This window comes from Gossypium raimondii, chromosome 8 (assembly GCF_025698545.1).
Source record: "Gossypium raimondii isolate GPD5lz chromosome 8, ASM2569854v1, whole genome shotgun sequence".
Classification (NCBI taxonomy): domain Eukaryota; kingdom Viridiplantae; phylum Streptophyta; class Magnoliopsida; order Malvales; family Malvaceae; genus Gossypium; species Gossypium raimondii.
Window position 1 is genome coordinate 59,222,219 of NC_068572.1, and position 26,158 is coordinate 59,248,376.

Consider the following 26,158-nt stretch of genomic DNA (forward strand, 5'->3'; position numbering starts at 1 on the left):
TTTTTCTGCACTTTAAACCCACACTTAGTTATCTCATGTGTAGACGTATCAACCCTCCTCATTGCATGCATGAGATCTTTTGAAGAAGAAGCAATAGAGTGGCTCACATAATGGGTATGACCCACTAAGATGTTGTCATCCTCAATGGTCACAGTTGTGTAATTCGATTTTGGTAAGGTAATAGCGCTAACATTGACTGGACTAAAACTAGGTGGGAACCAAGGCCTATTTCCCTTACTTTCTCTTATGCCCACCTCTTTGGATAGGTCTTTCTCAAGAGAAGATTGTGGCTCTTTTCTATTAGCCTTCATGATTGGCCCACCATTAATTTTTCCTCCACATGAATCCTTCACCAATCCCTCAAAAATTGATCCCTTCAAGATCTCTCGCCTTGATTCTTTTCTTTTTAAATTCGCCTTAATTTTCGTTTGAGAATATTCAACTTCTTTATTTTTCGTTTCAGAATATTCAATTTCCTTATCAAAAACAGTTTCATTCTCTTCACTATTATCTTCCAAGATTTGGAAGCGTGATTTGCTCACTCCCTCAACTAACGGTTGGTCTTGTTTTCCTTTCATAGTAGACTTTCCATAAATATTTGGTTTTCGTCTATGGGTCGGAGCTTGCATCCAAGGTCCGTATAGAGGAATTGAATCCTTCACAGCACCCGCAATTGTAGCCATCACAGTATCAATAGTCAGCACCACCATTGGCTCCGTCGAGTCCACATATTTTCCGTTCTTTTGTTGTTTCGAACAACTCTCCTTAGTGTGCCCATAACAACTACACTCGTAACAACAGATGACAGACAACCCCTCGTACTTCAGATATTGAACATGACCATCAATACCAACACAAGAAATTAAAGGTTTTTTCAGATCAACCACCACTGCCAAGAGAGCAAAGCAACCCCTCTTTGCTTCTGTCGTGCTTCTGTCGTGTTATAATCAACTTTTAAAATCTTTCCGAGCACTTTGGAGATGACTCTCAACAAATCTTTAGCATAGTATCAATATGAGAGTCGAGGAAACCTTATCCAAACCACCATCTTTGAAGGATAATTTTCACTTGTTGTGAAATCTCGGCTCCATGGTTGTACCACAAGATAATGTCCATAAATCATCCATAGCCCTCCTATCAGAGCATTATCATAGTCCTTTTGATATCAGAGTCAACCACTTGGAATCTCCCAGTTAAACGTCATAAAGACTGTAGACGACCTACCAAAGCTTTGTAGCCAATATTTTTTTTTCAAAGAGATGCATTACAACTGTCTTAACCATACTTCCTATCAATCCATTCATGAATCCACTTGGAAAAAGTAATCTCAGGATACTTGCCTTCGATACTAATCGTGTAGTCATCCTCCCAACTTCAAGTTCTGACTCCACAACCACTTCATCCTTTAACCCCTATCCTCCACATTCCCTATAAGTTTGTCTCGCTATGAAACCTTTGAGAGGTCATCTTCTATTACCACATCCTCTGATTAAGGACCATTAAGGGATTTATTTTTTACTTTCTTTGTGGCCATTTCGAGGCCTTTAGGGACCGAAGACCCTGATTATTCCAACGAGGCATAAGAGAAAGACTATTACAGCAAAAGATAACCTTAACAATGATATTTTTCTAGTTATTTTTTTATTATTTCTTGTTGTAGAATTAACAAATACTAAATCCTTTTACAAATTAACTTACCATAAAAAAATTAAACCACTCTAATATTAATCACTATAAAAACTCGATTATAAAAATTCAATTAAACCCGAATAAGCCTAAAAATAAAAAAAATTAAGCCCAGCGTCGAATCCATAATAATCATTATTAAAATAAAATCGAAGTAAAATCAATTTATGAATCTGAATCGCCACTAGCTTACGGTGTAGTGTGTACGTACTCCAAGCTCCTAAATACTTGAAGAACACGCTTTCCATTTCTCATTCTGGGTTTTCTTTATCTATATGTTATTTTGATGTTAAGAGCCTTCTCTTTAAAAAAAAAAAAAAACATTCTCTCTTTGTTTATATTGTTTGGCTTTTGCGTATCTGCGGTGAATGGGGATTTCTTTTTTTTGGTAAATGGAGTTATGGTTTTTCTTGGGGTATGTTTGGTTCATGAGAAAATAACTTTAGGGTGCCTGTTTGAAATTATATTCAAGTTTTTAAGAATCAATCATATCTGCTAGCTCTTTTGTTTTCATTTTTCATTTTTCTAGTGATAATAAATGAGTGCTTGTTAAAGTCTGGAATTGGTTTTGCTGCTTCACTTGTCTCTTTTGCCTAACATTTTCTCATTACCTAGCAAAATTTATACTTATGTGGATATATGTAATGGGCCTATAAGCTTGAGCTCATGAATGAATAGTGATAAGTTCGTGCTCTAAGTTTGACTTGAAATTTATTGTTTGATACGCGGTTCGAACTTGATTGAATATTACTTGTGATTTGGGTAAATTGTATATATATTTGGAATCATGTTGGAGGATTTGAAGTTTGGATTCTTGGTTTCTGGGTAATTTTCTTAAATCTTTGGAATCGTATCCACCATGGAGTGCAACAAAGAGGAAGCTATTAGAGCAAGGGGAATTGCCGAACACAAGATGAAAAACGATGATTTTGAGGGTGCCAAGAGGCTTGTACTGAAGGCCCAGAAGCTGTTCCCTAAGCTCGAAAACATAGCGCAATTGTTGACGGTATGTAATGTTCACCATTGTGCAAAACTGAAATTCAATGGGTCGGAAATGGATTGGTACGGGATTCTTCAGCTCGACCGATCAGCCAACATGAGTTCCATCAAGAAACAGTATCGAAAGCTCGCGCTGTTGCTTCATCCAGACAAGAATAAATTCGCCGGTTCCGAGGCTGCTTTCAAGCTGATTGGAGAAGCAAATGCAGTACTTGCAGACCAAACGAAACGTTCCCTGTATGATATGAAAACTGCATCAAAGACTCCTCACCCATCGAATACCGCCAGTACCAATGCAGGCCTATCGAAAAGTTCTCAATATGATACAAAACCTGCACCAAAGCAGACTCCTCGCCCGTTTAATACCACCAGCGCCAATGCTGACCGAACAAAAAGTTCTCAGTATGATACAAAACCTGCACCAAAGCCGACTCCTCGCCCGTCGAATACCACCAGCGCCAATGCAGACCAAACAAAAAGTTCTCAATATGGTACAAAACCTGCAGCAAAGTCGACTCCTCCCCTGTCGAATACCGCCAGCGCCAATGCAGACCAAACAAAAAGTTCTCAATCTGAAACGGAAACTGCACTAAAGTCGACTTCTCACCCATCGAACACCACTTGTGCCTGTGCAGACCAAACAAAAAGTTCTCAATATGATACTAAAACTGCACCAAACCCGACTCCTCACCCATTGAATAGCACCAATACCATTGTTGGCTCTGCCGGTAGACTGTATGAGCCTAGAAACAATAACAAAAATGGTTATTCAAATTTCACATCTTCGAGTTCCTATCAGCCAACATGGCATCAAACATTTTGGCCACCCTGCAGTGTTTACCACCATCATTACAATTTAGTGCACAGATGGTTAAATTGCCCTTCATGTGGATCATTCATTGGCAGTACTAACGTGGGTCCTCAGGGATGCTGTTGGAGAGCCTATGGTTTCCAGTTTCCACATGAATTTGCAGGGCCAGGTCCTATTGCAAAGGCAGGAAGCGGCTCTGGGGTTGGTGATTCTAAGGAAGAAGAGATGGTGAATGTGTTAAAGAAATGTGTTGAAATGGTTAATTCAAATACGAGAGATTTACAGAAAAACATTGACATGCTTTGGTCTAACGTGAGAAACTTAAAGAAAGGCGTTGAAATGCCGAAGCCAAATGAGAAGAAAGGAGGAAGGGAGTGATGAAAGTTGTAAGCTTTATGGGCAGCGCAAGGTGCGGTTCAGGCTTTAATATATATATATATTTTTTATATTTTGACTTAGGCTAGCTCCCAAGCCATGTTAAAGGCCCTCGTCGCAATGAAGTGGTAAAAACGTTGTCTGTTAGTTTTGTTTTATTGCAACTTAAATATTTAAATTTAGGAAACCAACTTCTTGCATAGATTTATTACATGTATTTTAAATTCATCAATTTTCGTTTTGATGGATCGTAATAATTAAATTTATTTTATTAATTTTTATTATTAAGTGTAATATTATTGATTTAATTTATATTCTTCAAATAAATTATTTATAGGCATTATATTTTTTAATTTCAAAATTTTAATCTTAATTAATAAATTTATTTTTTGAATAATAGTTGGCATTCATTAGAAAATATAGTGGGGGACAACCACTCTGCAAGGGGACTAAATCGTTCCATCCAGTCATAAATGAAACATTCATCTAATCTGAGAGACCTTGTCCCCTAATCAAAGCCTGTGAGTAATATTATACATGTGATAATATGTTTGGCACATTAAATTTTAGAAATAAGGTGAGGCTTAAATTTAAAATGTCAAACATGGTCACAAATAAATTACAATTTAATATTAGTTTTAATAATTAGGAGAGGGAAATGGGGTTGCTTGGGATCGAACCTAAACTCTTATGCTTACAACAGAATGGTCTGGCCATTGAAAAAGAGGTTGCTGACAACTTAATATTAGTTAAATATAAGGGAATCAGTGAACCAATGTTTATTTACATTTGGCTTGGCATGTAAAAACCGTTGAGAACATAATTGATGCGCTGGAGATTTGCTCTCCAACTGAACCACTTTAATTTTCTATCCATTGTGTAAAGTGTTTACTACAAATAGAAAATTTGTTATTAATATTGTTAGAATTGTGTGACTCAAATTCTTGTGAAAATAAGATATAAGTGGCAAGATAGGAGATTTACAAGTGGCATTCGTATAGAAGTTTACTTCCTTTATTTGATATTGATCAAAATAATGTGTTTTAACTTTACTATATTACTTTTATTTGACTTTGATTAGAATATGGTTTTAGAAATCTATAAATAGACGTAGTCGTCTCTCCTCTTGTATCATTCGAATTCAACATATTGAATTATCTTTTCTCCTACCCGTGATTTTTTTCCTAAAAGGGTTTTCACATAAAATTATGTGTGTGTTCTTTTTCTCTTTCCGATTCTTAGCCATTATTGGCGATCTATTTTTTACAAATATTATGGGATAAATCCCAAAATTATACATAAACTATGGTTTAATGTGCAATTGTATACATGAATTTTGATTTATGCAATTTTATACATGAAATTTTAATTTGATCCAATTCTTGTAAATTATTAACACAATTATTAATGTAACATCATTTTTTATTATATATTATATATATAAATAATTATATTTATTCAATGTAAATAAATTAATGTATTTATTTCTTTAAATGTGCATGTTTAAATCAAAATTAAAATTTCAAGTATATATTTGAATCACAATTAGAATTTCATATGTATAATTGCACCATATTAAAATTCATATATATAACGCACATTAAAGTTTTTGTATAATTTTGATATTTATTCCTAATATTATTTGCTATTATGATTCAGAATTTTTCCTTTTCTTTAAGAGTGATAAAGTGGCTTATTTATTACTATTAGAATACGATAAAGTTCATTTAATGTTTTCTTTTTGAATTTTTAGATTTTATATTTAAACCAATCAAATTGAGATTGAACCAATAATTTGACTAATTCAATCATCGATCCAATTCAAAAGCATTATTTTTGATTGAGTATGCCAAGAAAGAGACTTGATGGTAGATAATTAGCTAAGGTGGTGCTTGCTAGGCGGATGTAATGAAACGACGATGGAGTGGAGTGTGGAAGCTGTAGGTGTCGAGGGATGGTGATTGTAGGTGTATGGACTTGGGGAGAGTAGCAGTAGAGGTGATTGTTGTCAATGGTGATGGAAAGAGAGTACTATAGGGTTCAATTTTTTTAATATTAATTTTTTAAAAAGTCAATAATATGATAATCTACGCTAGAAATATGTGGCAACACATAATGATATATTCAAACTAGTTTTTTTGAATTTCAATCATCATTACAGGTCTCTAAATAATAACTAAAATGGTTTTTCGAATTTGGCAGTTTCAAATTTCTATCAACCGCAATTCCAGCAAACATTGTGATCATCCTTCAATAATTCTAAGAAACCAGAGGAATATTCTCGATATGATATAAAAATTGCACTAAAGCCAAAAGCTCGCCCATGGAATAACCCCAGCACATCCTCTATTGGAAATCAGTGTAGGTCTACAATAAGATGATTTTTCGAATTTCGCAACTTCAAATTCCTATCAGCTAGTATTCCATCAAACATTTTGGTCATCCTTCAATCCTTCTAAGAAATAAGAGAAACGTTCTCGACATGATATGAAAACTGCATCAAAACCAAAACTTCACCCATCGAATAACCCCGGCGCTTCCTCTGTCGGTAATGACCAGTACAAGCCTACAAGCAATAACCAAAATGGTTTTTCGAATTCCTATGAGCCGGCATGGCAGTGATTCTAAGAAATAAGAGAAAGTAAACGAGTTCTCAAACGTGAGAGGCGAAAAGAAAGGTAATGAAATGCTGAAGTTAGAGGTGAGAGACTTGCGAGAAGGCATTGAAATGCTTAAGTCAGAGGTGGGAGACATCGAGAGAGGTGTCGAGATACTTAAATCCTATGGGTGGGGGATTCCGAAACATGCCGATAAGAACAGAGGGAGGGAGTACGTGGGCAAGGTGCAGTTTTAGGGGTTAATGCTTAAACCTTTTGTCTGTTGTTTAAGAGCTTTCCTTTTTGAGTTTGTTTTAGCACATATTTGAATATCTGCAGATATATAATTTACTTTTTACGAATTCAGATATTACAGATTCAGATCATATTTAAATTCAGATACGTAGAAATTAAAATGACATTCAGACAACACTTGCAAGAAAGAACAGTTAAGTAAAGCTTACATTCCATTGATGTATGAAAGTGATGATGTTCCTCCAAAAAACAAAGTAATATACACAAAAAGGGGCAAAAATAAAACGCTGTTCTCAATTTTACATTCTAGTCAATTTCCTCCATGAAAAAACATGAAAACCTGGACTCGAACAAGGTCAACAACTTTTAGTATATCAGGACTAGCAATAGAAATTTTAACACAGAAGAGAGAGCAGATTACGTATCCGAAAGCATTGTCATGGTTTGTAATACACTACCTGATTAGTATGTTCTTTTTCTACGATTGAGCTTAGTTCCATAAAGCTCTGACCTAGGATGATGCTGAAAAGGATGATCTAGCTGAAGAAGATTCTCCCAAAGAGACGGATGCTAGCGAAGAAGCCCAAACACGGGCACTCTTCGCACCTTGCTGAAAATTCTGGGTCTTGCATAGCCTCAGTTTGGTCCAAACCCTCCGAACATCGACCATGTGAAGGGCTCGCACAAACAATTGACTCGTCTCACCGAATATTTCCAAGTTAAATTGCGGAGCATATGAAACCCAAACAGCCTTGAGACGAGACAATACTTTCGGAAATACAAGTAAAATTCCTCTTAGACAAAGAAACAACAAAGCAAATACTAAGTAGGGCTCCTGTTTTACTATCTCCATCGGAGACGATTCCTTCCACGACTTTATCATGTATTTATTGTGGTCACCAGATACATCGGATTCCTTTTGAGCAACGAATTGAACAGGTTCAAATCCTGAAATCCAGGCACTAATGTTAAGAAAAATGTGATAATGTTCAACTCGCAAACGCAGGTTCCTTTTCGAGCTAAAACTCCATTATGCTTTTAAAAGGAAAAAGTGGAAGAGTTTAGATCTTTGGCATCGGAGAGTAAATACCTGTTGTTTTCTCATAAAATTGTACAATCGAGAGAAGATCTTTTGGTCCATTATATCGTACCCTTGATGTCCGGTTCACAATTAAAATTGAAGGCAAGCTATGGATTCCGTACCTCGATAATATACTGTGATGCAACACGAATCAGAGATATTAGTTAAGGAAGTTGTCATTAGATTTCTAGAGGTAGCAAAATAACAATTTATTGGAACAACTGTCTATCATGTATAAATCACAAACCATATCTAACACTCACACCCGAGTCCGAGTAACATTGATTTGTAAACTGGTAATACAATTGAATATGTGCAAACACATAATTTTTAAAAGAAGCTTTCGAGTAAATTTGATCATGATGCACCAAACCAACACTGTAAAACTGACTTGATCTTAAGGATTCAAACATAAAGGAGACCAATTTGTAGCATGTTCAATGCTGTGTCAAACACAAAAAGCAGCACAATTCTAACACCTAATTTTTTGTTCTCCTTATAGCATTTATCCAAAAACATGCCCCCATTAACGTGAAACAGTTATTTTAGTCGAGAAAAAATAAATAAAAAAAGAAAAACAATTCAATAATTCATGAACAAACACTAACGATGAAAGCCGGATAAAGTAGCCACACACCTTGGTGAAGTTGAAGACTGCTCAACTGCCAGATGCTCTATTTGAGGAAACATGGAACTGAGAATGTCAAATTTCGGACACAAACCATGTGAAAACGGGCACCACGAAGCGTAAAAGAGCACAGAAGTATAACCATTTTGCTGTTTGGAGGTCAATTGTCTGTCAAGGAAGTCTCCATTAACCTGCAAACAGACATAAGATGTTATCAGAATGTTTGTCCATGAGATATTGCAAGTCATGCAAAATTCGTAATCCTCGAAACATATCTTACAATCAGATGGAACAATTATCTAAGCTAAATTATGGGAAAGATGGAAATTTTTTACTAACATAAATGTGATGATTAGAAGAGACTTGGCAAGGAAACCGCATGAACCCTAAACGGATAAGTAGAAAGTAAACAATGCCCTTGAAGAAAGGAAGTAATGGGTATGGAATGAAGAGGGAGATATATCCTATCCCTCATTCGACTTTTGAGTTTCTAGCCACATCAAAGTTGAGAACATCTTTGTCTCATAAAATCAGCCCCATTTGAAAATGCACAACTTATTTTTGCAAACCAATGGAAGTTTAGGGAGTAAATTACGGTTTTAAACAATACTAATTTTTGAAATAGCTAACTGGAAAGTTTTCCATACTTTCAATAGTGCAGAGAATTTAACTAACTATAGCATCACATGGTAGACAAGCTTATGACCAACAAGTGTAGGGTGAAATGGTAAGACACGCTATACTCTCAGGGAGAGAACTCAAGTTCCAATTCTGAAGATGACATTGTGGGGAGGGCTAGCCACGAACTCCGAAAGGATTAGTCTTCATGGACTGTAAAACGGACATGGAGGATACTTCGGTCACACCAAAAGAAACATAATGCTAAAAATTGGAGCATGCATTACTCAAATGATTAAACACTGGTTGTATCACATACAAAGGTTTAGCATAAGGTACTTGGATAAGATACATGCTTGCCGAGGCAATGTTCTCATGGATAATACATGCTCCTATACCATCCTAGAAAAGTACTCTTGAAAGAAGAAATGTTCGGAGAGAGGAAAAACGTGGATATATACAATATGAGCCTATGGACATCAATAAATCTCCCTTTCAAACCAGTATTTGGAGAACAAAGAAGCCTAACCTAAGGATTCTTATGATTCTTACACCAACCGATATGAGAATCGCCTACGAACACATTCGATGTTTAATATCTCCAATCAAAGCTTTGCAATACAGATAAAAATACATTTCACTAATCCACCTCATACCGCTAATGAATTGCGTAAAGCTTAAATCCTAGAGCGTAAGACTTAAGCAGTGTCTTAATCGTACAACATAGCCCAAAAAGCCTACGTTGCTATGACTCTTTGTTTTGCTTGAAGTACTCTTATTAGACACATATAGGTACATGGATATATGAATATGATCTTTAAGGACCCTCCAAATAAAAATATAGAAAATGAAAATGAATATACCCGTATCAGACACATAACTGATCCAACTAACTTGGCTAATAGCCATGAAATTACTAGGTACTATTGGTTTCAACTAAATATATTCAATTCAAATCTTCTAGAAGATACTAAATATATTCAAAGTCTTCAAACAAGATTAGATTATATAATGAAATTTTCATAAAATTTGCAGCTTTCTTTCTATTTTCTCTGCTTTATTTGATTTTTACATATTAAATAATACCATTAAAACCCAATACCCTCCAACCATTAAAAAGTCAACCATAAACCTTTCTTCTGATGCTTCAAAATTTTACAGCTATGAAAAATTCCAGAATGACACCCTAATAATTCAGGCTGAAAATCCAAGTTCTCATACAAATTTCTCTTCTTTTAGCAGAATTAGGCCAAATCATAAATAACTAGAATCAAATTTTAAAATAAAGAAATAAAAACAATCACCCAATGAAAAATTAAAATTAATGCCAAGAACCCATTTTTCTAAACCAATTCACAAATCAATAAATATATATATATATATATATAAACAAAAAAAATCAACTAAATCAAGCTAAAAAAAATACCTTGAGAGGGGGAATTGGAGAGATCGAAGGAGAGCATTGAAAGTGAATATTTTTAATGAACACATCAGCTTCATGGGAGCAAATAGAAGAACCCAAAACACAGCGTATTGAACAAAAGACTGTTATATAGAAGAACAGAAGAAGAGAGGAAGATGACGATGATGATGATGAAGAAAAACCCATTTTGAATTTCATTTATAAAATTAAAAAAGAGAGAAAAAAAAAGAACAGAAAATTCACAATAACAAGAAGATGAAGCAGAAGAAAATGGGAAAATTGATATCCAGAAAAAAAAGTAAAAATTAAAAGAAAATTAATATAAATTTTGGGAGAAAGGCAGGGAAGGTGGTAGCTGTGTGCTATTTTTTTCGTAGTGGGTAAAAAGAAAAAAAATCTAATCTTTGGCCAAGCTTGGTTGGCTGTTAATTTTATTAAATGAAAAAGAAAAAAGAAGGTTTAAAATTTGGACTTTGGGGATTATGAATTTGGAGCAGATAAAATTAAAGATTATTTATGATTAAAATTGATGAGTGATGACGAATATGATGATGGTGGATGGGTTGGTGGTGGGTGTAAAGACTACTACAGAGGTTTTGCTTAGGTAAACAAATATTAAGGAAAAAAGTGTAGAATATTTCCTGTTTTGTTAAACTGTAGAAATAATAATAATTAATATTTTTAGTAATTTATTTTTAAACACCATTGATAACTGTCAAAATATTAAGGAAGCCTCGGTATTTAAGGGTGAATTAGATTTTGGTCTCTTTATTGAAAAATATATGAATTAGTTATTATACATTTTGAAATGAATTAATTTGTACATTTCGAGATACATTAAGGTTAATCTATCTTCTTTTTTTAATAAAAGAGTCGAAATACATTTCACTCCTAAGTATAAGGCCTTCTTAATATTTTTAGCTAGACAAATTTTTCTTAAAAATATATATGGAAATGAATAAGAACGTATTTATCACTTAATACCCAATATGTTTCTTTGTTTTTATTTTATTTTATTAAGATTATATTATTTTAACAAATATTTTAATTATATTTCATATTTAATTTTAAATAATATACTAAACAGGTTTATAAATAGAATTTAACACTTAATTTTGTCTTCTTCTTTTTTTGCACTTAATTTTTCGATCTATCCAACTAAGAAAAATATTTTATGTGATGGACTGGATTATTATTTATTTAATTCATTTTAGTTGGGTTGAAAAAGTTTATTTTATTGTTTTGAAAAATAATTAAAATATTGCTTTTTTATATTAAATAGAGAAATGTATATTTTAATGGACAATTTACACAAAAAAGCCATTTTTTAAAAAAATTATCGAAATGGGCCTATTATTTAATTTTTTACCGGAATGGTCTATTTTTCGGAAAATCGCGTCCACGCCAATAGCGATGTCGGGGACGCCAAGATGAACAGTCTTTAACGGTCAAAATTTGACCGTTGCCCCTCTAATCTCAAAAAAACTATAAATACCCCCACCCCTTTTTTTCACAAACTAATCCTCTCTCAAATTTCCTCTCAATTTCCTCTCAATTTCCTTCCAAAATTCTCTTAAATCCATATTTAATTTCAATTTTCTCTCAAGTTCCTCTTAAATTTCTCTTAACTCCTTTTTTAAATAATTTTAAAAAATTTTAAAATTTTTAAACCGTAAAAATTTGTACGATTTCAAAGAATGGTAGGAGAATTGACTCGTCTTGATAAGCATCACATATCGATGGAACAATTGAAAATGGTAAGTATTAAAATTAATTTTTAAATATTATTTAAGAATTTTTTATTTATGCATTTTTAGATAATTATTAATTTATTATTTGTTATAAAAGTCTGTAGATCGGGTATTGGAATGCAATATCTGGAATATGCATGGTCCTCCATCACCGTTGGTAGAGAACTACCTGCGGGAAGCGGGTTTTTGGCATGTGGCGACGGTAGGCCGGGGATACAAGGTGGACCCGAAACTAATCAGTGCGTTAATCGAGAGGTGGAGACCCGAGACGCACACATTCCATCTTCCATGTGGAGAGTGCACTATCACTCTAGAAGATGTCAGTCTACAATTGGGATTGCTTGGTGGGCGTGCCGAGTCATCGGTGCGCTAATCTAGCGATTGGGGGGCGGTGTACTACGAGCTTTTGGGCGCTATTCCGGAGAAAATGGAGGGAGGTAAGATCGAGATTGACTGGTTACGTGACACATTTCTTGATCCGGATGAAGATTCAACCGAAATTGAAAGAATCCGATATGCTCGGGCATACATTCTTCAATTAATTGGAGGTTATCTGATGTCTGACACGTCACGGAGCCGCGTACATCTAAGATGGCTGCTGAAACTCGTTGATTTTAGAGCAGTCGGTGAATTGAGTTGGGGGTCTGCCGTCTTGGCAACGTTATATGGGGAGATGCGCAAGGCGACGAGACCGAGGAGAGTAAAAATCAGAGGTTGCCTGTCACTACTGCAGTCATGGGCACGGTTTCGCTTTCCATTTCTACGTCCTCGAATGGACCACCCATATATATTCCCACTCATAACGAGGTAAATTTTATATTAGATTTTACAATTATTATGTAGATTTTTAAAAATAAAAGTATGCTAAAAATTTATTTAATTAGGTGGAACCATCCGGCAAGTCATGCTCGATTACCTACCTCTCTTGAAGATATACGGCTTCTATTGGACCAACGGTCGGAAGCACAAGTAAGTATTAAATAAAATAGATATTTCCATACAAGTAATTATGTATATAACTAATATTTCTATCATGTTCATATAGTTTCAATGGACACCATACGAGGATCCGGCAATTCGGGCTGTAATTCCGGAAGAGTTCTTACAAAATCCACAAGCTTGGCACGTGAAAGTCGTGTTGATCAACTACGCAACCGTGGAGTCGCACTAGTCAGACAGAGTGCTACGGCAGTTTGGATGTAGACAACTGATTCCCGTGGATCCTGAGGTGTTTGACGATCAACACAAAGTCGACTTTCGGCAATTGAATACGAATTGGCCGAGATACTGGTTCGATTACATGGAAATGTGGGAAGATCGGTATGAATATATACCTACTCAGGAACCAATCATCGTTCTGAAGTTAGCGTGCGTTCCAGAATACATGCCATGGTTTAGGATCCATGGCAAGCCGTATTTACTGACGCTAGAGGAGAGGCAGCGGCAAATACGTGTCGAAAGGAAAAGGTGCGGGCCTCTAAATCCAAGACGACAAGACGTCGAAGGCAGCCCCTCAACGAGGCCTAGACATTCACCCGGCTCATCATCAGCGGCTATGCAATCACCAGGCCCAACGAGAGCACCGACACAGTCACCCGACGCAGCAGTTCAACCGGTGATACCCACGCAACCGCCTTTTCAGATGATTCCAGGTGCGTTTCCTAACCCTTATATGTATCCTTTTCCAAGTTCTATGGCAGCGTACGAGGTCACCTCACCGGTTGACATCGTAGGGAGTACATCATCCCTTCTTCTGGGCTTTTGATAACGTCCCCAATTGGATGTAGATTGTCATCCACTAGAACTTGATGTTGTTCCCCAGTACGTATTTCCAGCATCAAACATCGAGCCACCGACGTACATGTCCCATCCATCGACAGAGTGTCTTGCAGGGGATGTGCATTCAACACCGCTACCAAACATGGGCTGTTCCGTATTTTGTAACCCGCTAACCGAGTGACAGCTAGGGGTCGTGTATACATCTCGAACACCAGTCGCAAGTACATCATTTGGCGATGTAAATTGTACATATAACTCAATATAAGGTGCTCCACTAGCAAGATGAGTCTGCACCATTGCCTCCAAGCTACGAGCACCTTTTATGTCGAACGAGTCATATGTCACCGGATTAATGAAGAACAAAATCGATCGTGATAGACGAAACTTTCATTGGCGTCGTTCAAAATTTTACGCCTAATTCTTTTACGAAGTTCTGTCAAATCTATGTTCTGGTTAAAAACCAGTCGCACCGTATTCTCCGACAAAAAAACAACACCATTCCCGGTGTGGCAAACCTCACCATCGTAGTAAATAACAACACTAATATGTTCACTCATATTTGAAACTCTAACCTTCTTAGCCTCTCTAAATTATTTCTGTTGTGACTTATGCATTCTGAGAACATTTTCTGCCTAATTTATAGCCTCAGCCCAAACATGCTATTGTAGCAAAAACGCGTCCACGAGGGCGCGATTTCACAAATTCTTCTCAAATAGCATCCTGCTAGAAGCGATTTTATACTATTTGCTCAGAAACGTCAAAAAAATTATTTCTTCCATGACCTACTGTAGCAAAAGCGCGTCCACGAGGGCGCGATTTCACAAATTCTTCTCAAATAGCATCCTGCTAGAAGCGATTTTATACTATTTGCTCAGAAACGTCAAAAAAAAATATTTCTTCCATGACCTACTGTAGCAAAAGCGCGTCCACGAGGGCGCGATTTCATAAATTCTTCTCAAATAGCATCCTGCTAGAAGTGATTTTATACTATTTGATCACAAACGTCAACTCAAAATTATTTCTTCCAGGACCTAAAAACCCTAAAAAGCCTGAACCCTAAACCCTAAAAGCCAAAAAAACCTAACGTGGGAAAAACGATAAAATCGCATCCCCCGGAACACACTACGTGGCATGAAATCGTGGCCACGTCAGTAAAGCGCGCTGACGTGGCCGCGACTTGTTGGCGCGTCCCCTGACATCGCGCTGACGTGGACGCGATTTGCTTGAAAATGAACCATTCCGGTAAATAATTAAATAATGGGCCCATTTCGGTACTTTTTTTAAAAAAAAGGGCTTTTTTGTATAAATTGCCCTATTTTAAACTCTCAACTTGATAACTTGTACATAATTACTTTTTTTTTTTTGATTTAACTGATACCTGAATTTAAAAATAGTTAATCAAGTTGATATTTCGAATCTTGAATTTACAAAAGAGGGTTGATTTGTTTTCTTCGGGTTTAAAAGCTTTTCTATTTTCTTTTATTATAATAATTTTACTTTTACAAAGTAACAAATATTAAGGTGTAATTTTTTATATTTTTAAATAAAATATTATTATAATAATATTTGAATTTAAAATATTCTTTTAACTTAATCATTTTAAAATTTAAATTTTTTATAAATATAAATTTTACCTAAGTATTCGCATTTACAATGTAAATGTGTTATAATCTAATCTTTATTCATAATAATTTTTAAATATTTATGTTTGGTATTTATCTCATATAAATATTAAAATAAAAATATATGGTCCCATCTTTGAAATAAAAGAGAAATTAAAAAAAAAACAGGCACAAATTTTCATATCTAATATTTACTCTTGAATGCAAATAACATAAAATTATATATTTTTTATAATATAACTGCTACCTAAAAGTAATGTTTTTTTCTAAAATTAAATCAGAATTATGAGTAAAATTTTATTTTAAATCATACGTCGGGCCATTCAGCCAGGCTTGAAGGTTTATCGGAAAAGTGAAAAGGTTCAAGCAAAAGTATAGGCTCAAAAAATAAGTTTGGACAAAAAAATTTTGGGTAAAATTTTTTGGCTTAGACTTGGCCCAAATTTGCCTAAAATTTTTTTTATCTACTGTTGTTTTGTTATTATATTGTTACTATTTTATTGTTATTATTTGGATATAGTGTAACTCTTATTTTATTGTTAATTTTGTTACTATTTTTGAGACTTTGGTTACTAAGTTGCAATTATCATAGTTTTATTTAAATATAATTTTTAATATATTATCAATTTGTTGAGAATAGTTATTTTAATATTTTAGTGTATTTGTTCTATTATATTTTTTTCAGTTTGTTTTTATATAAAAAATAATACGGACGGGCCATCCGGGCTCAAGTTTAGCATTTTTTATCTGGATCGGACTTTGACAAGATTTTAAACTCATTTTTTGGGTCAAGCCTAAAATTTTACATCTGCCCAACCCATAGTAAAGTCCAGTTTCTAATTGTCAAGTAAAATGTGTAACAGCCCAAAATAGGGCCTAGTCGGAACAGTAGTTTCAAGACCAAAAACTCGAAGTAGAAATATTTAATTTATAATTATTTTAGAGTCTATGATATGTTTGGGTGATGGTGTGCAAATTTTGTTAAGAAATTTTATTGATAAAGTGCCCAATTTTATTATTGGGATCCAATTGTATTAATTGCAAAATATGAGTTCTAGAACATAAGTACTTGTTTTAAATGGGGGTTTAAATTAGAGGTCTTGAAATGACAAATAGACCATCATATTTTGTTATGGACAAAACTAGTCATGGAAGGGTAAAAATTGAAGGTATAGTAAAAAGGGCATTTTTGTCATTTGGGTGTTTTAAGGCATAAAAGACAAAATTGAAACCCAAAAATCTGCTCATTCTTTCTCCATGCTGCCGAAACTTTCAGCAAGCCATGGCTAGGGTTTCAAGCTTTTTCAAAGTTCAATTGTAAGTGCATTTGAGCCCCGTTTTTAATGTTCTTCGTATTTTTGAGATCCTAGAAGCTTAACCTTTCTATTTTTACTATTTATTTGCACGAAAAATGAAGTTTAAAAATTGACCCATGCTAGATATTTGTGCATTTTGATGTTTAATGATAGAATAAGGGTGCACGAGGTTAGGAGAACGATTTTTACTAAGTGATTTTCGTTGAAAATGGTTAAAACGGGTTAATTAGTAAAAGTTGTAAATGCTCCTAAAAGTTGTAAATAATAAGAATTTGAGGTTGCTTTAGAAGAGAAAAAGGTTTGGCTGACCTTGAATTTTATGGAAATTGAATAAAAATCATATTACGAGCCTAGGGGTAAAATTGTAATTATGAGAAAGTTTAGGGGTAAAATTGTAAATTTTCCGTAGTATGATTTTTGTATTAAAATGAGTAATGTGAGTGATAATTAAGTGAAATGTGACATTTTAGATCAAAGAAATCAAGATTTGGACCAAATACGGGGAAATGTCAATCAAAATAATCGACTCGCGTTGAGGTAAGTTCGTACGCGTTAATCATTGTTACAATTATGTTTTTAATGCTTTGTTATTGCATAAATTGTATACACGAGAATACAGTCACGTTTAACGATAAATCGGCTATGTTTAGCACTTAATATGAAATTCGAGATAGCTTCGGCTATTTATGGCACTTAGTGTGCGATTTGGAATAGCTTCGGCTATTTATGACACTTAGTGTGCGAGACCGAGATAGCTTTGGCTATGTAAGGCACTTAGTGTGCGAGATTATGATAGCTTCAGCCATACGATGGCAATTAGTGTATGAAACATTGAGTATTCGATAATGTTACGAGAATGTGTAAGTTCGTATAGTTAGTTTATAGTGATCGATTATTAAATTTGAATTGAGATGATGTATTATTTTATATAAATTTGTTATCTAATCATGACTTTATGCAAGTACGAGATTAGATTGAAGGATCAATCGTGAGAAATGCAGGGTCAAGTACATTCGTACTACAACTCGTAATGAATTGACAGAAAAGACCATGGTTGGACCATGGCAGTGAGTGTGCCAGTGTAAGACCATGTCTGGGACATGGCATCGGCTCAATATGAGAGTCAGTGTAAGACCATGTCTGGGACATGGCATCGGCTCGATATGAGAGTCAGTGTAAGACCATGTCTGGGACATGGCATCGGCTCGAGATGAGAGTCAGTGTAAGACCATGTCTGGGACATGGCATCGGCTCGAGATGAGAGTCAGTGTAAGACCATGTCTGGGACATGGCATCGGCTCGAGATTAGTTTTGAGTGCCAGTGTAAGACCATGTCTGGGACATGGCATCGGCACCGAGATGTGATCCCATGTAAGACCATATCTGGGATATGACATTGGCGTCCTACCAGGTGTACGAGATATCTCGAACATCTCTAATATTACAAGTAGTTCAACGGGAAATTCAAGGAGTATGCTCAAGATTAGTAAGAGTAGGATATGTGAGTATTATGACTAGGCACAGGTATGTATATGAGATTCATAAATAATGTGCTCAGATTATGATGCATTATTGATAAGGATGCAAACGAGTAAGATGTGTTTATGATCACTTGATTGTTGTGTGCCAAGATATAATATGCTTTGGTGTAAGTGTATATAAATGAAAGTGAACACCAAGAATTAATGAATGAGTGACCTTAAAACAGCTTGTGGGCAGCAGATTAGTATAACTTTGAAAAATCACCAAAATGGTGGAAATTGAATTAAAGTTTGGGTGAGATATGAAATTAAAGATTAATGGGTCTATTTTTCCATAAAAGAAACAGAGTAAGCAAAAGAAGTTTGAATTATGAGGTATTTGAATTTTAGTGAGACAAGGTCGAATGAGTTTAGGAATCCCTGTTCCAACTTTGAAAAATCAGTAAAAATTGTAAAAAAATAAATATGGAGTATAATTTATATGTTTGAAATCCTTATTATGTCTATTTTCAAGTGAAATAAACGAGAACATCATATGAATTTTGTACGAGGATAAAATCGATTCGTTGTAAAGAAGTGTCGAAGCTGTTGGACAAATGAAACAGGGGTAAATTTAATGAATAAACTGTATTAATTGGCTAGACCAAAAATTATGAAATTTCTATAGTAAGAAATTATGTGAGTCTAGTTTGAGGAAAATTTACGGTTCTTCATTTGGAGTTCTCAGTAGCTCGAGAAATAAATAATTTAGTAACATGACTCAAGTAGATGATTAATGTGAATATTAGTAATAAAGTGTAAGCATGTGATATAATGATTATATCATCATAAGAAATTATTGCAGGATTTGTCCACACAAGTTTAATAATTTCTTATTATTTTCATATGAACTTACTAAGCATTTATGCTTACTTCCCCTCTCTTTTCCTTTGCCTTATAGTATCGCCAAGTTAGCTCGGGAATCGGTGGACGTCGGAGATTTGCTCACACTATCAATTAGAACACTTGGTATATCTAGATACATAAATTTTTGGGTTACGGCATGTATAGTAGGTTTGGTCGTTTTGTCATATATGTCAGATTTCTTATGGCCTAAAATGTTGACCTTTATTTAATAAATGTTCTTTTTGATTAAGGCTATTTGGAGATGGCCAATACGCCTATGATATGGTTATTCATGTATGTGGTAATTGCATAATTGAATGTTGTGGAGGTGGTTTACAAATGATTTCATGAATGACGATTTGCATGGGAATGTGAATGTAAAATTGGATATTCGGATGTCCAATTATAGTGTGATACATGTTAACGAAATTTTATAGCCCGGTTTTATATGTTCAAGAAATTTTAATTTCGGTAACGCCTCGTACCCTGTTCCGGTATTGGATACGGGTAAGGGGTGTTACAAAATGCACCAATTTGAACCCGTCTGGTGGCCTGGGTATTCACTGCCACAGGTATGGCCTGAGTTCTAGTCGCATTGTTGTTAGTGCTTTGCCCTCCACTTGTAATTCACTAAAAAAAATGTACTAATTTAAAAATAAATATTAAAAAAATTACAAATTTATATTTAGTTTTTTTATATCAACTGATATATTTATATCATATAAAATTTTATAATATTTATATTTAAAAGCAAACTGTTAGGGTTCCATAGAAAAAAAGTGAACACAAAATTATATTTAAAAGGTACATGATTAATTTTTAAATAAAATTTTAAATGAGTAACCTTTTCAAAATATATAAAATATGAAAGGTGTAAATATTGATATCATATTACTAATATTTAACTTATAAATTATTAATTAATTTTATATTTTATTCATCAAATTGATGCATTTAACTCATAACATCAATTATTAATATATATTCATAAAAATCATGATTAGGTTCCAAGTTTTCTTTCAATGTATGTCTTTAAATTGGAAAATTAAACCTTTCACTTTCAAGAAAGAATATAAAACCATGACCAAAATTCCAATTTCTTGTAATTAATTCAAACAAAAACATAATTCTAAAATCTCTCATTTGCTTCAACAGTATAACTATTTTATTTTGGTTTAGGTTATTTCAACACTTTTTAAAAATATTTATATTTGATTATGTGTTAAAAATTTCGGTTTAGATTTATTGTATTATAAAAAGTTATTTTTTAAGTAAAGCGATTGTAGTATTTATAATAATAAAATTTTTATCAAATTCGCAAATGTGTTGTGGAATAAACTGTAAAAAAAATATTCCAAACTTTCAACCTACTCAATCATACTACCAAGACTCCATAGCCTTAGTGCCATCTTTAAACAATGGGAAACTTGTCCAAAGGAGCTTATACCAAGCTCCTCCATTATATAAACTCATTCCATCAACAAGAAAATTCTGAACTTACACTTCACTAGTCATACTTCACACAAACACTATCATAACTCTCCTAATACTCCTAAATCACCACTAGCAACTAAAGGTGTTCATTCGGTTAACCGACCCGAAATAACATTAATCGAATTAACTAACCTTTCAAAATTTTTAACCGTTAATCAAACCGAAATTTTTTCAAAAAAAATTAACCGAACCGAAATTTTTTCGGTTAATTCGGTCGGTTAACCGAATTAACCGAAAATTATATATTTTTTATTTTTGGTTAAAAATTAACCGAATTACCGAATTAACGGATTACCCGAATTAACGAATTCGAATTAACGAATTGAATCACTACATAATTAAATTATTTTTAGACTTTTAGACTTTAGTTTTAGTTTTAGTTTTAGAATTTTATTTTTATTTATTAAATTATTTGTAATTTTTATGATTGGGTTGGGTTGGGTAATTGAATTGGGTTGAATACTTGGGTTTGGATTGGGTTTAGGTGAATAGTCGGCTTATTTATATATTATAATTTTATTTATTAATTTTTTTCTATTAAACCGAAAAAATTCAGTTAAACTGAATTAACCGTTAACCGAAAAATTAAAAAATAATTAACCGACTCCCGACCGAAAAAATTCGGTTAACCGACCGATTAACCGAATTTGGTCGGTTAACCGAATTTTTTCAATTTTACCCGAATTTTACACACTCCTCTTGACATTTCATATGAACCGCTTTTAACCTCCAACATTACGATCTACGTAGTTTATCATATATATTGTGTGTCATATACAAACAATTATTTTTAATATTTTTTGAAGGTTTGGCCATATATTTGAAAAGTTTTTTAAGTTTTTCATTTCCTTACCCCCAAGATGTTGACATTTCTTTCACTTGCAACTTCATATAGTTTTGCAGAGAAAATCATGCAAAAGTGGTCAAAATCTTAATATTTAATTTCAAAAAGCAATGATTTCCTTAAATTTGTGGTTTGAAAATTGCAGAAAAGTACACATGCAAGCACATGTTTTGGAAATAAGCCTCCTTCATAGATAGATAGATAGATATTTCTTTGAATGGTACATCAACGTTTTTTTATTTGATTTTCTTTTCATTCTTTTCAACCATTAATAACCTTTTTTTTATTCTTTACTCGACTAACCATCGGTGTAATGATGAATGACTTGGGTTCAAATTTGAACAACTCTCCCCTTTACCCTTGGTCAATTTTCTTTTTTAAAAAATTCTCGTGTTAAATATTGATATTCGTAAGTATAAATAAGTGAGCCAGGTCCAAGTGATAAAATATACGAGTTCAAGCTTGACTTGAAATTCAAGGTTAAAAGCTTCAGTAGAGCTCAATCCATTTTTATTTATAAAAGCTTGACTTTAAATTCGATATTTGAGTATGAGTTCAAATTTAATTTTTTAAATTCTAATTAAAAATTGAAAAAAGAAAAACATGTGAGTTACTTAAAGTGAGGATTAAGACACTCAAATTCGATTCACTTGATAATTTAAGGTACTCCAAGCTCGATTTTGACGATTACCATAGCAATTTTCAATATCTCTTAAGTTAAAATATGTTATTAATCTCTTTAATTTGACAAAATTGAGATTTAGTCCTTATACTTAAAAAGTTACAAATAAAGTCTTTCTATTTTTCAATATAATAAGTTTAGTCCAGTCATTTAAATCATAAGTATTTTTTGTTAAAATTTGTCAACTTAAAATTTTGACTAAACTGTAATAATATGACGTGACAGAAAATAAAATGTTAAATTGATAGATTTTGACAGAAACTATCAACGGCGATAATGATCAGATTAAAATTTTTAAATTAAAAAATTAAGAGTCTTAACATTTTAACCAAATCTCAAAGTCTATACAAATACAGGGACTAACAGCCCATTTTAACCAATATATTATTTTACACTTGGGATATATAATCATACAGCCTGAACCATGAGATAAAACTATAAAAAGCATGCAAACAATCATTCATCTGCTTCATTTTTTGCTGTTCAAATGAGCAAACATTTTTGTCTAAACCCAAATTACCTTCGTTAAAGCCATGGGGAAATCTTCAGTTTACAATGCCTCAAAGCAACAATATCCCCCAACTTTCAAACTGTTTTTCTTCTTCTTGCCCATAAGCTTAGCCATCACTAGTTTTCTTCTCATTTTCATTTACATTTACACCACTTCAAAGCTCTCCACCGATCCCCAATCCAGCCCTTTCTTAGAACCTGCGACGAATTATTCTTTATTTGATCTGCTAATCCCGGGTTCGACTGATTATGAGACGATTCAGTTTTCGATCGACAATACAGCTGAAGATTTGTTCTTTGATCTGCCCAGAACTTCAAGTTATGCGAAGCAGAATCAATGGTCCCTTGGAGATCTCTTTGGCTTTACTGGTATGTTTGTATGTACAATAAGAAGAAGGCAAAATTCTAACAGCAACACTAGTGATTAGTGTGACTTAAACTCAGGTTACACTAGGGCGATAAACACCCTAACTATCAGGTCAATACATATATGGAGTTCAACTTTTGAATATCTTTGTTTTTGTTTTCGATATCTGTGTTTTGAGCATAGAAGTATACAAAAACTAAGAGTGAACAAGTTTTGTTTAGAGAAGTGAGGATAATATGTTATAAAATTTGAGTCACAAAATTAAAAATCTTATATTAAAAATGCTTTAAATTAAATTATAAATATTTCAAAAGGGTTAAAATATGATTTTTATTTAATTAAAATTTTAAAAGTTAATTTTTTTAATTTTAAGGAGGGACTATAAAATAAATTTTCTATTTAATCAAGGGTCAAACCTCTATTTACCTTTTTACTATGTATTAAACATTTATTGATAATAATTTTGAAATTTTTCTATCAATTTTAATTCAATTGATACTATTGTTATTGCAACAAAAAGAGAATAAATTTAAACGTATTTAAATCGTTTTCCTCCAACAAAGATTTGAAGATTACAAGTAGAAGTAAGATTTTATAACAAAATTGGAATTTTTTTAGACCCATCAAAATTTATGGAAATTTTAGTTAATTTTGCAAAAGTTTTAAAAATTTTAATTAAACCTTTTAAAATTTTTGAAAACTTTCATTAAATTTCTCAAAGTTTTAAAATTATAATTAAACTCTTTAAACCGTAAAATTTAAAAATTTTAATTAAACCTCTCAAACTTTTAAAAATTTTAATTAGACTTAAAACTTAATGTAAAATTCTGCCACTTTACTAAGATTTCGGTATAAAGTATGTAAAAATCTTAATCAAAGCTATTTGATTCGAGTAGAAAGCAGTTTGATACTCATTTAAGATTTCAATCCGACTCAACGTTAGATTTTAATCAAATCCAATGGGAGCTAACCTGTTTGGGTTTTTTTTTTTTTGTCAGGAAACACTCTGAATAACACAGAGATCTATCATGATATAGATGTATTTCTTGAAGATTACAAGGAAATGAATAAGAGCTTTAAGATATTTGTTTATCCCCATAAACCTGATGATCCCTTTGCAAATGTGCTATTGCCTGAGGATTATAATCCTGAAGGTCCCTATACCAGTGAACTTTACTTCAAAAAAGCTCTTTTCAACAGCCATTTCATCACCAAAGATCCCAATGAAGCTCATCTTTTCTACATGCCTTTTTCCATTCTTCATCTGCGCCACGATCCGAGAATCGGCCCCGAAAAACTCCAAGATTTCGTCAAAGATTACATCTTCAACATCAGTCATAAGTACCCTTTTTGGAACCGAACCGGCGGAGCCGATCATTTCTACACCGCGTGCCATTCGATCAGCGAGATCGCGATGGATAAAACCGTCGAAGCTAAAGAAAACTCCATTCAACTCGTTTGTACGTCGACGTATTTTGTGACGGGCTATTTCCCTCACAAAGATGTCTCATTGCCTCAAATTTGGGTTAAAAAGCATGACCCCGGAACACTTGTTTCATCCAAAAGGTGAACCTTTTCGAACTTTTCAATTCCGGTAGTACTTGGGGATGTAACAGATGCTATTTTGGATTTACAGGAACCGACTAGCTTTCTTTGCAGGGCGAGTGAATTCCCCTGTAAGAGCAGCTCTATTTAAGCACTGGGTCAACGACACCGAAATATTCGCACATTTCGGTGGACTCGAGACCAATGACGGCAAAGAACAACTCCGTAGCAAGTTCTGTCTACACGTCAAAGGGTTCGAAATAAACACGGCGAGAGTGACCGACGCATTGCACTACGGGTGCGTCCCGGTGATACTTGCTAACCATCATGATCTCCCTTTCACTGATATACTCAATTGGAAAAGCTTCTCGGTTGTAGTGCATTACATGGATGTGCCAGTGTTGAGAAAAATACTACAAGGGATAAGCTTTGAAGAGCTTTCATGGCTACAAAGCAATGTGATGAAAGTGAGGAAACATTTCGAATGGAATGTTCCAGCAGTTGATTATGATGCCTTTTATATGACCATGTATGAATTGTGGCTCAGAAAAAGTTCAGTCAGGGTTTGATTAAGTGCTTCCAGGGAATTTATATGAAGATTCTTATCCGCTTTTCTGCAAATATTTTATTGTTTTTACCCATTTTTTTATGATTTCGGTATCCGATTGTAATATTGGGATTGGATTATTTCGGATGGTGAAGATAAACTATGATGGTTTCATTCAACTCCATGAATATTTTTTTAATAATAAATTCAACTGTTGAACCGACACGGCACGCTGGCACAAGAAAACCCGACACAGATGACAGACCTGATCTAATTCAAGCTATAATTTCTTAATTTTGTTTTGGGTAAATTACAATAGAAGTTACTCAACTATTAGTAAATTTCCTTTTTGATCATTTAACTATTCAATTTTGTCTTTTTGTTACTAACTAACTACTAGTGATCATTTTGTAATTTTTCATAATTAAGTAACCAATATTTATTTTTACTAATAATTGAGTGACTACTGATATAATTTACCTAATTAAATTAAAAATTAGTTTTCAATTTAAAGAGAATTTACATTTAGGATTAAACCTAAAAATAACTAAAATAATTTTAAGTAGGTTTTATTTGCTCTCATAATTTGATTATCTTCTCAAAATTTATGTTAAATTATTAATAAATTTATATTTTGATTACTAAATTTTAAAATGTTTCAAAATAATCACTGAATTATTAAAAATTTTCATTTAAATCACTGAACTATTAAAGTCACGCTCTATGGCATTTTCTGTTCATACCACCTAACCAATTGAAAGCTCTTTTTTCTCTTCTCTTTTATAGTTTTTTTTTCATGAGACAACTTTAAATATCATGTATTTATGAATCAAAATCTAAACACATTTTTTCACTAATCCCC

At 33.4% G+C, this 26,158-nt stretch overlaps 2 protein-coding genes and 1 long non-coding RNA gene across 3 annotated transcripts; 2 read left to right on the plus strand and 1 right to left on the minus strand.

The window, feature by feature from the left end:
- Window positions 1-6,917: 6,917 nt before the first annotated feature.
- LOC105792622 (5'-adenylylsulfate reductase-like 5) lies at window positions 6,918-11,000 on the minus strand. Its single transcript, XM_012621283.2, has 4 exons — window positions 10,477-11,000; window positions 8,442-8,623; window positions 7,814-7,938; window positions 6,918-7,671 (listed from the first exon to the last, which is right to left on the minus strand). The coding sequence occupies exons 1-4, from the start codon at window positions 10,669-10,671 to the stop codon at window positions 7,235-7,237; spliced, it is 939 nt and encodes a 312-aa protein (XP_012476737.1). The 5' UTR covers window positions 10,672-11,000; the 3' UTR covers window positions 6,918-7,234.
- A 5,823-nt stretch (window positions 11,001-16,823) lies between these two features.
- On the plus strand, window positions 16,824-19,562 carry LOC128042894 (uncharacterized). Its single transcript, XR_008198420.1, has 3 exons — window positions 16,824-16,942; window positions 17,412-17,478; window positions 19,363-19,562. It is a non-coding gene; the product is annotated as an uncharacterized LOC128042894 (long non-coding RNA).
- A 3,298-nt stretch (window positions 19,563-22,860) lies between these two features.
- LOC105793722 (probable glycosyltransferase At5g25310) lies at window positions 22,861-25,345 on the plus strand. Its single transcript, XM_012622567.2, is given in 3 exon segments — window positions 22,861-23,206; window positions 24,203-24,770; window positions 24,841-25,345. Coding segments are annotated over 3 exon segments (1,419 nt in total).
- The last annotated feature ends 813 nt before the right edge of the window (window positions 25,346-26,158 follow it).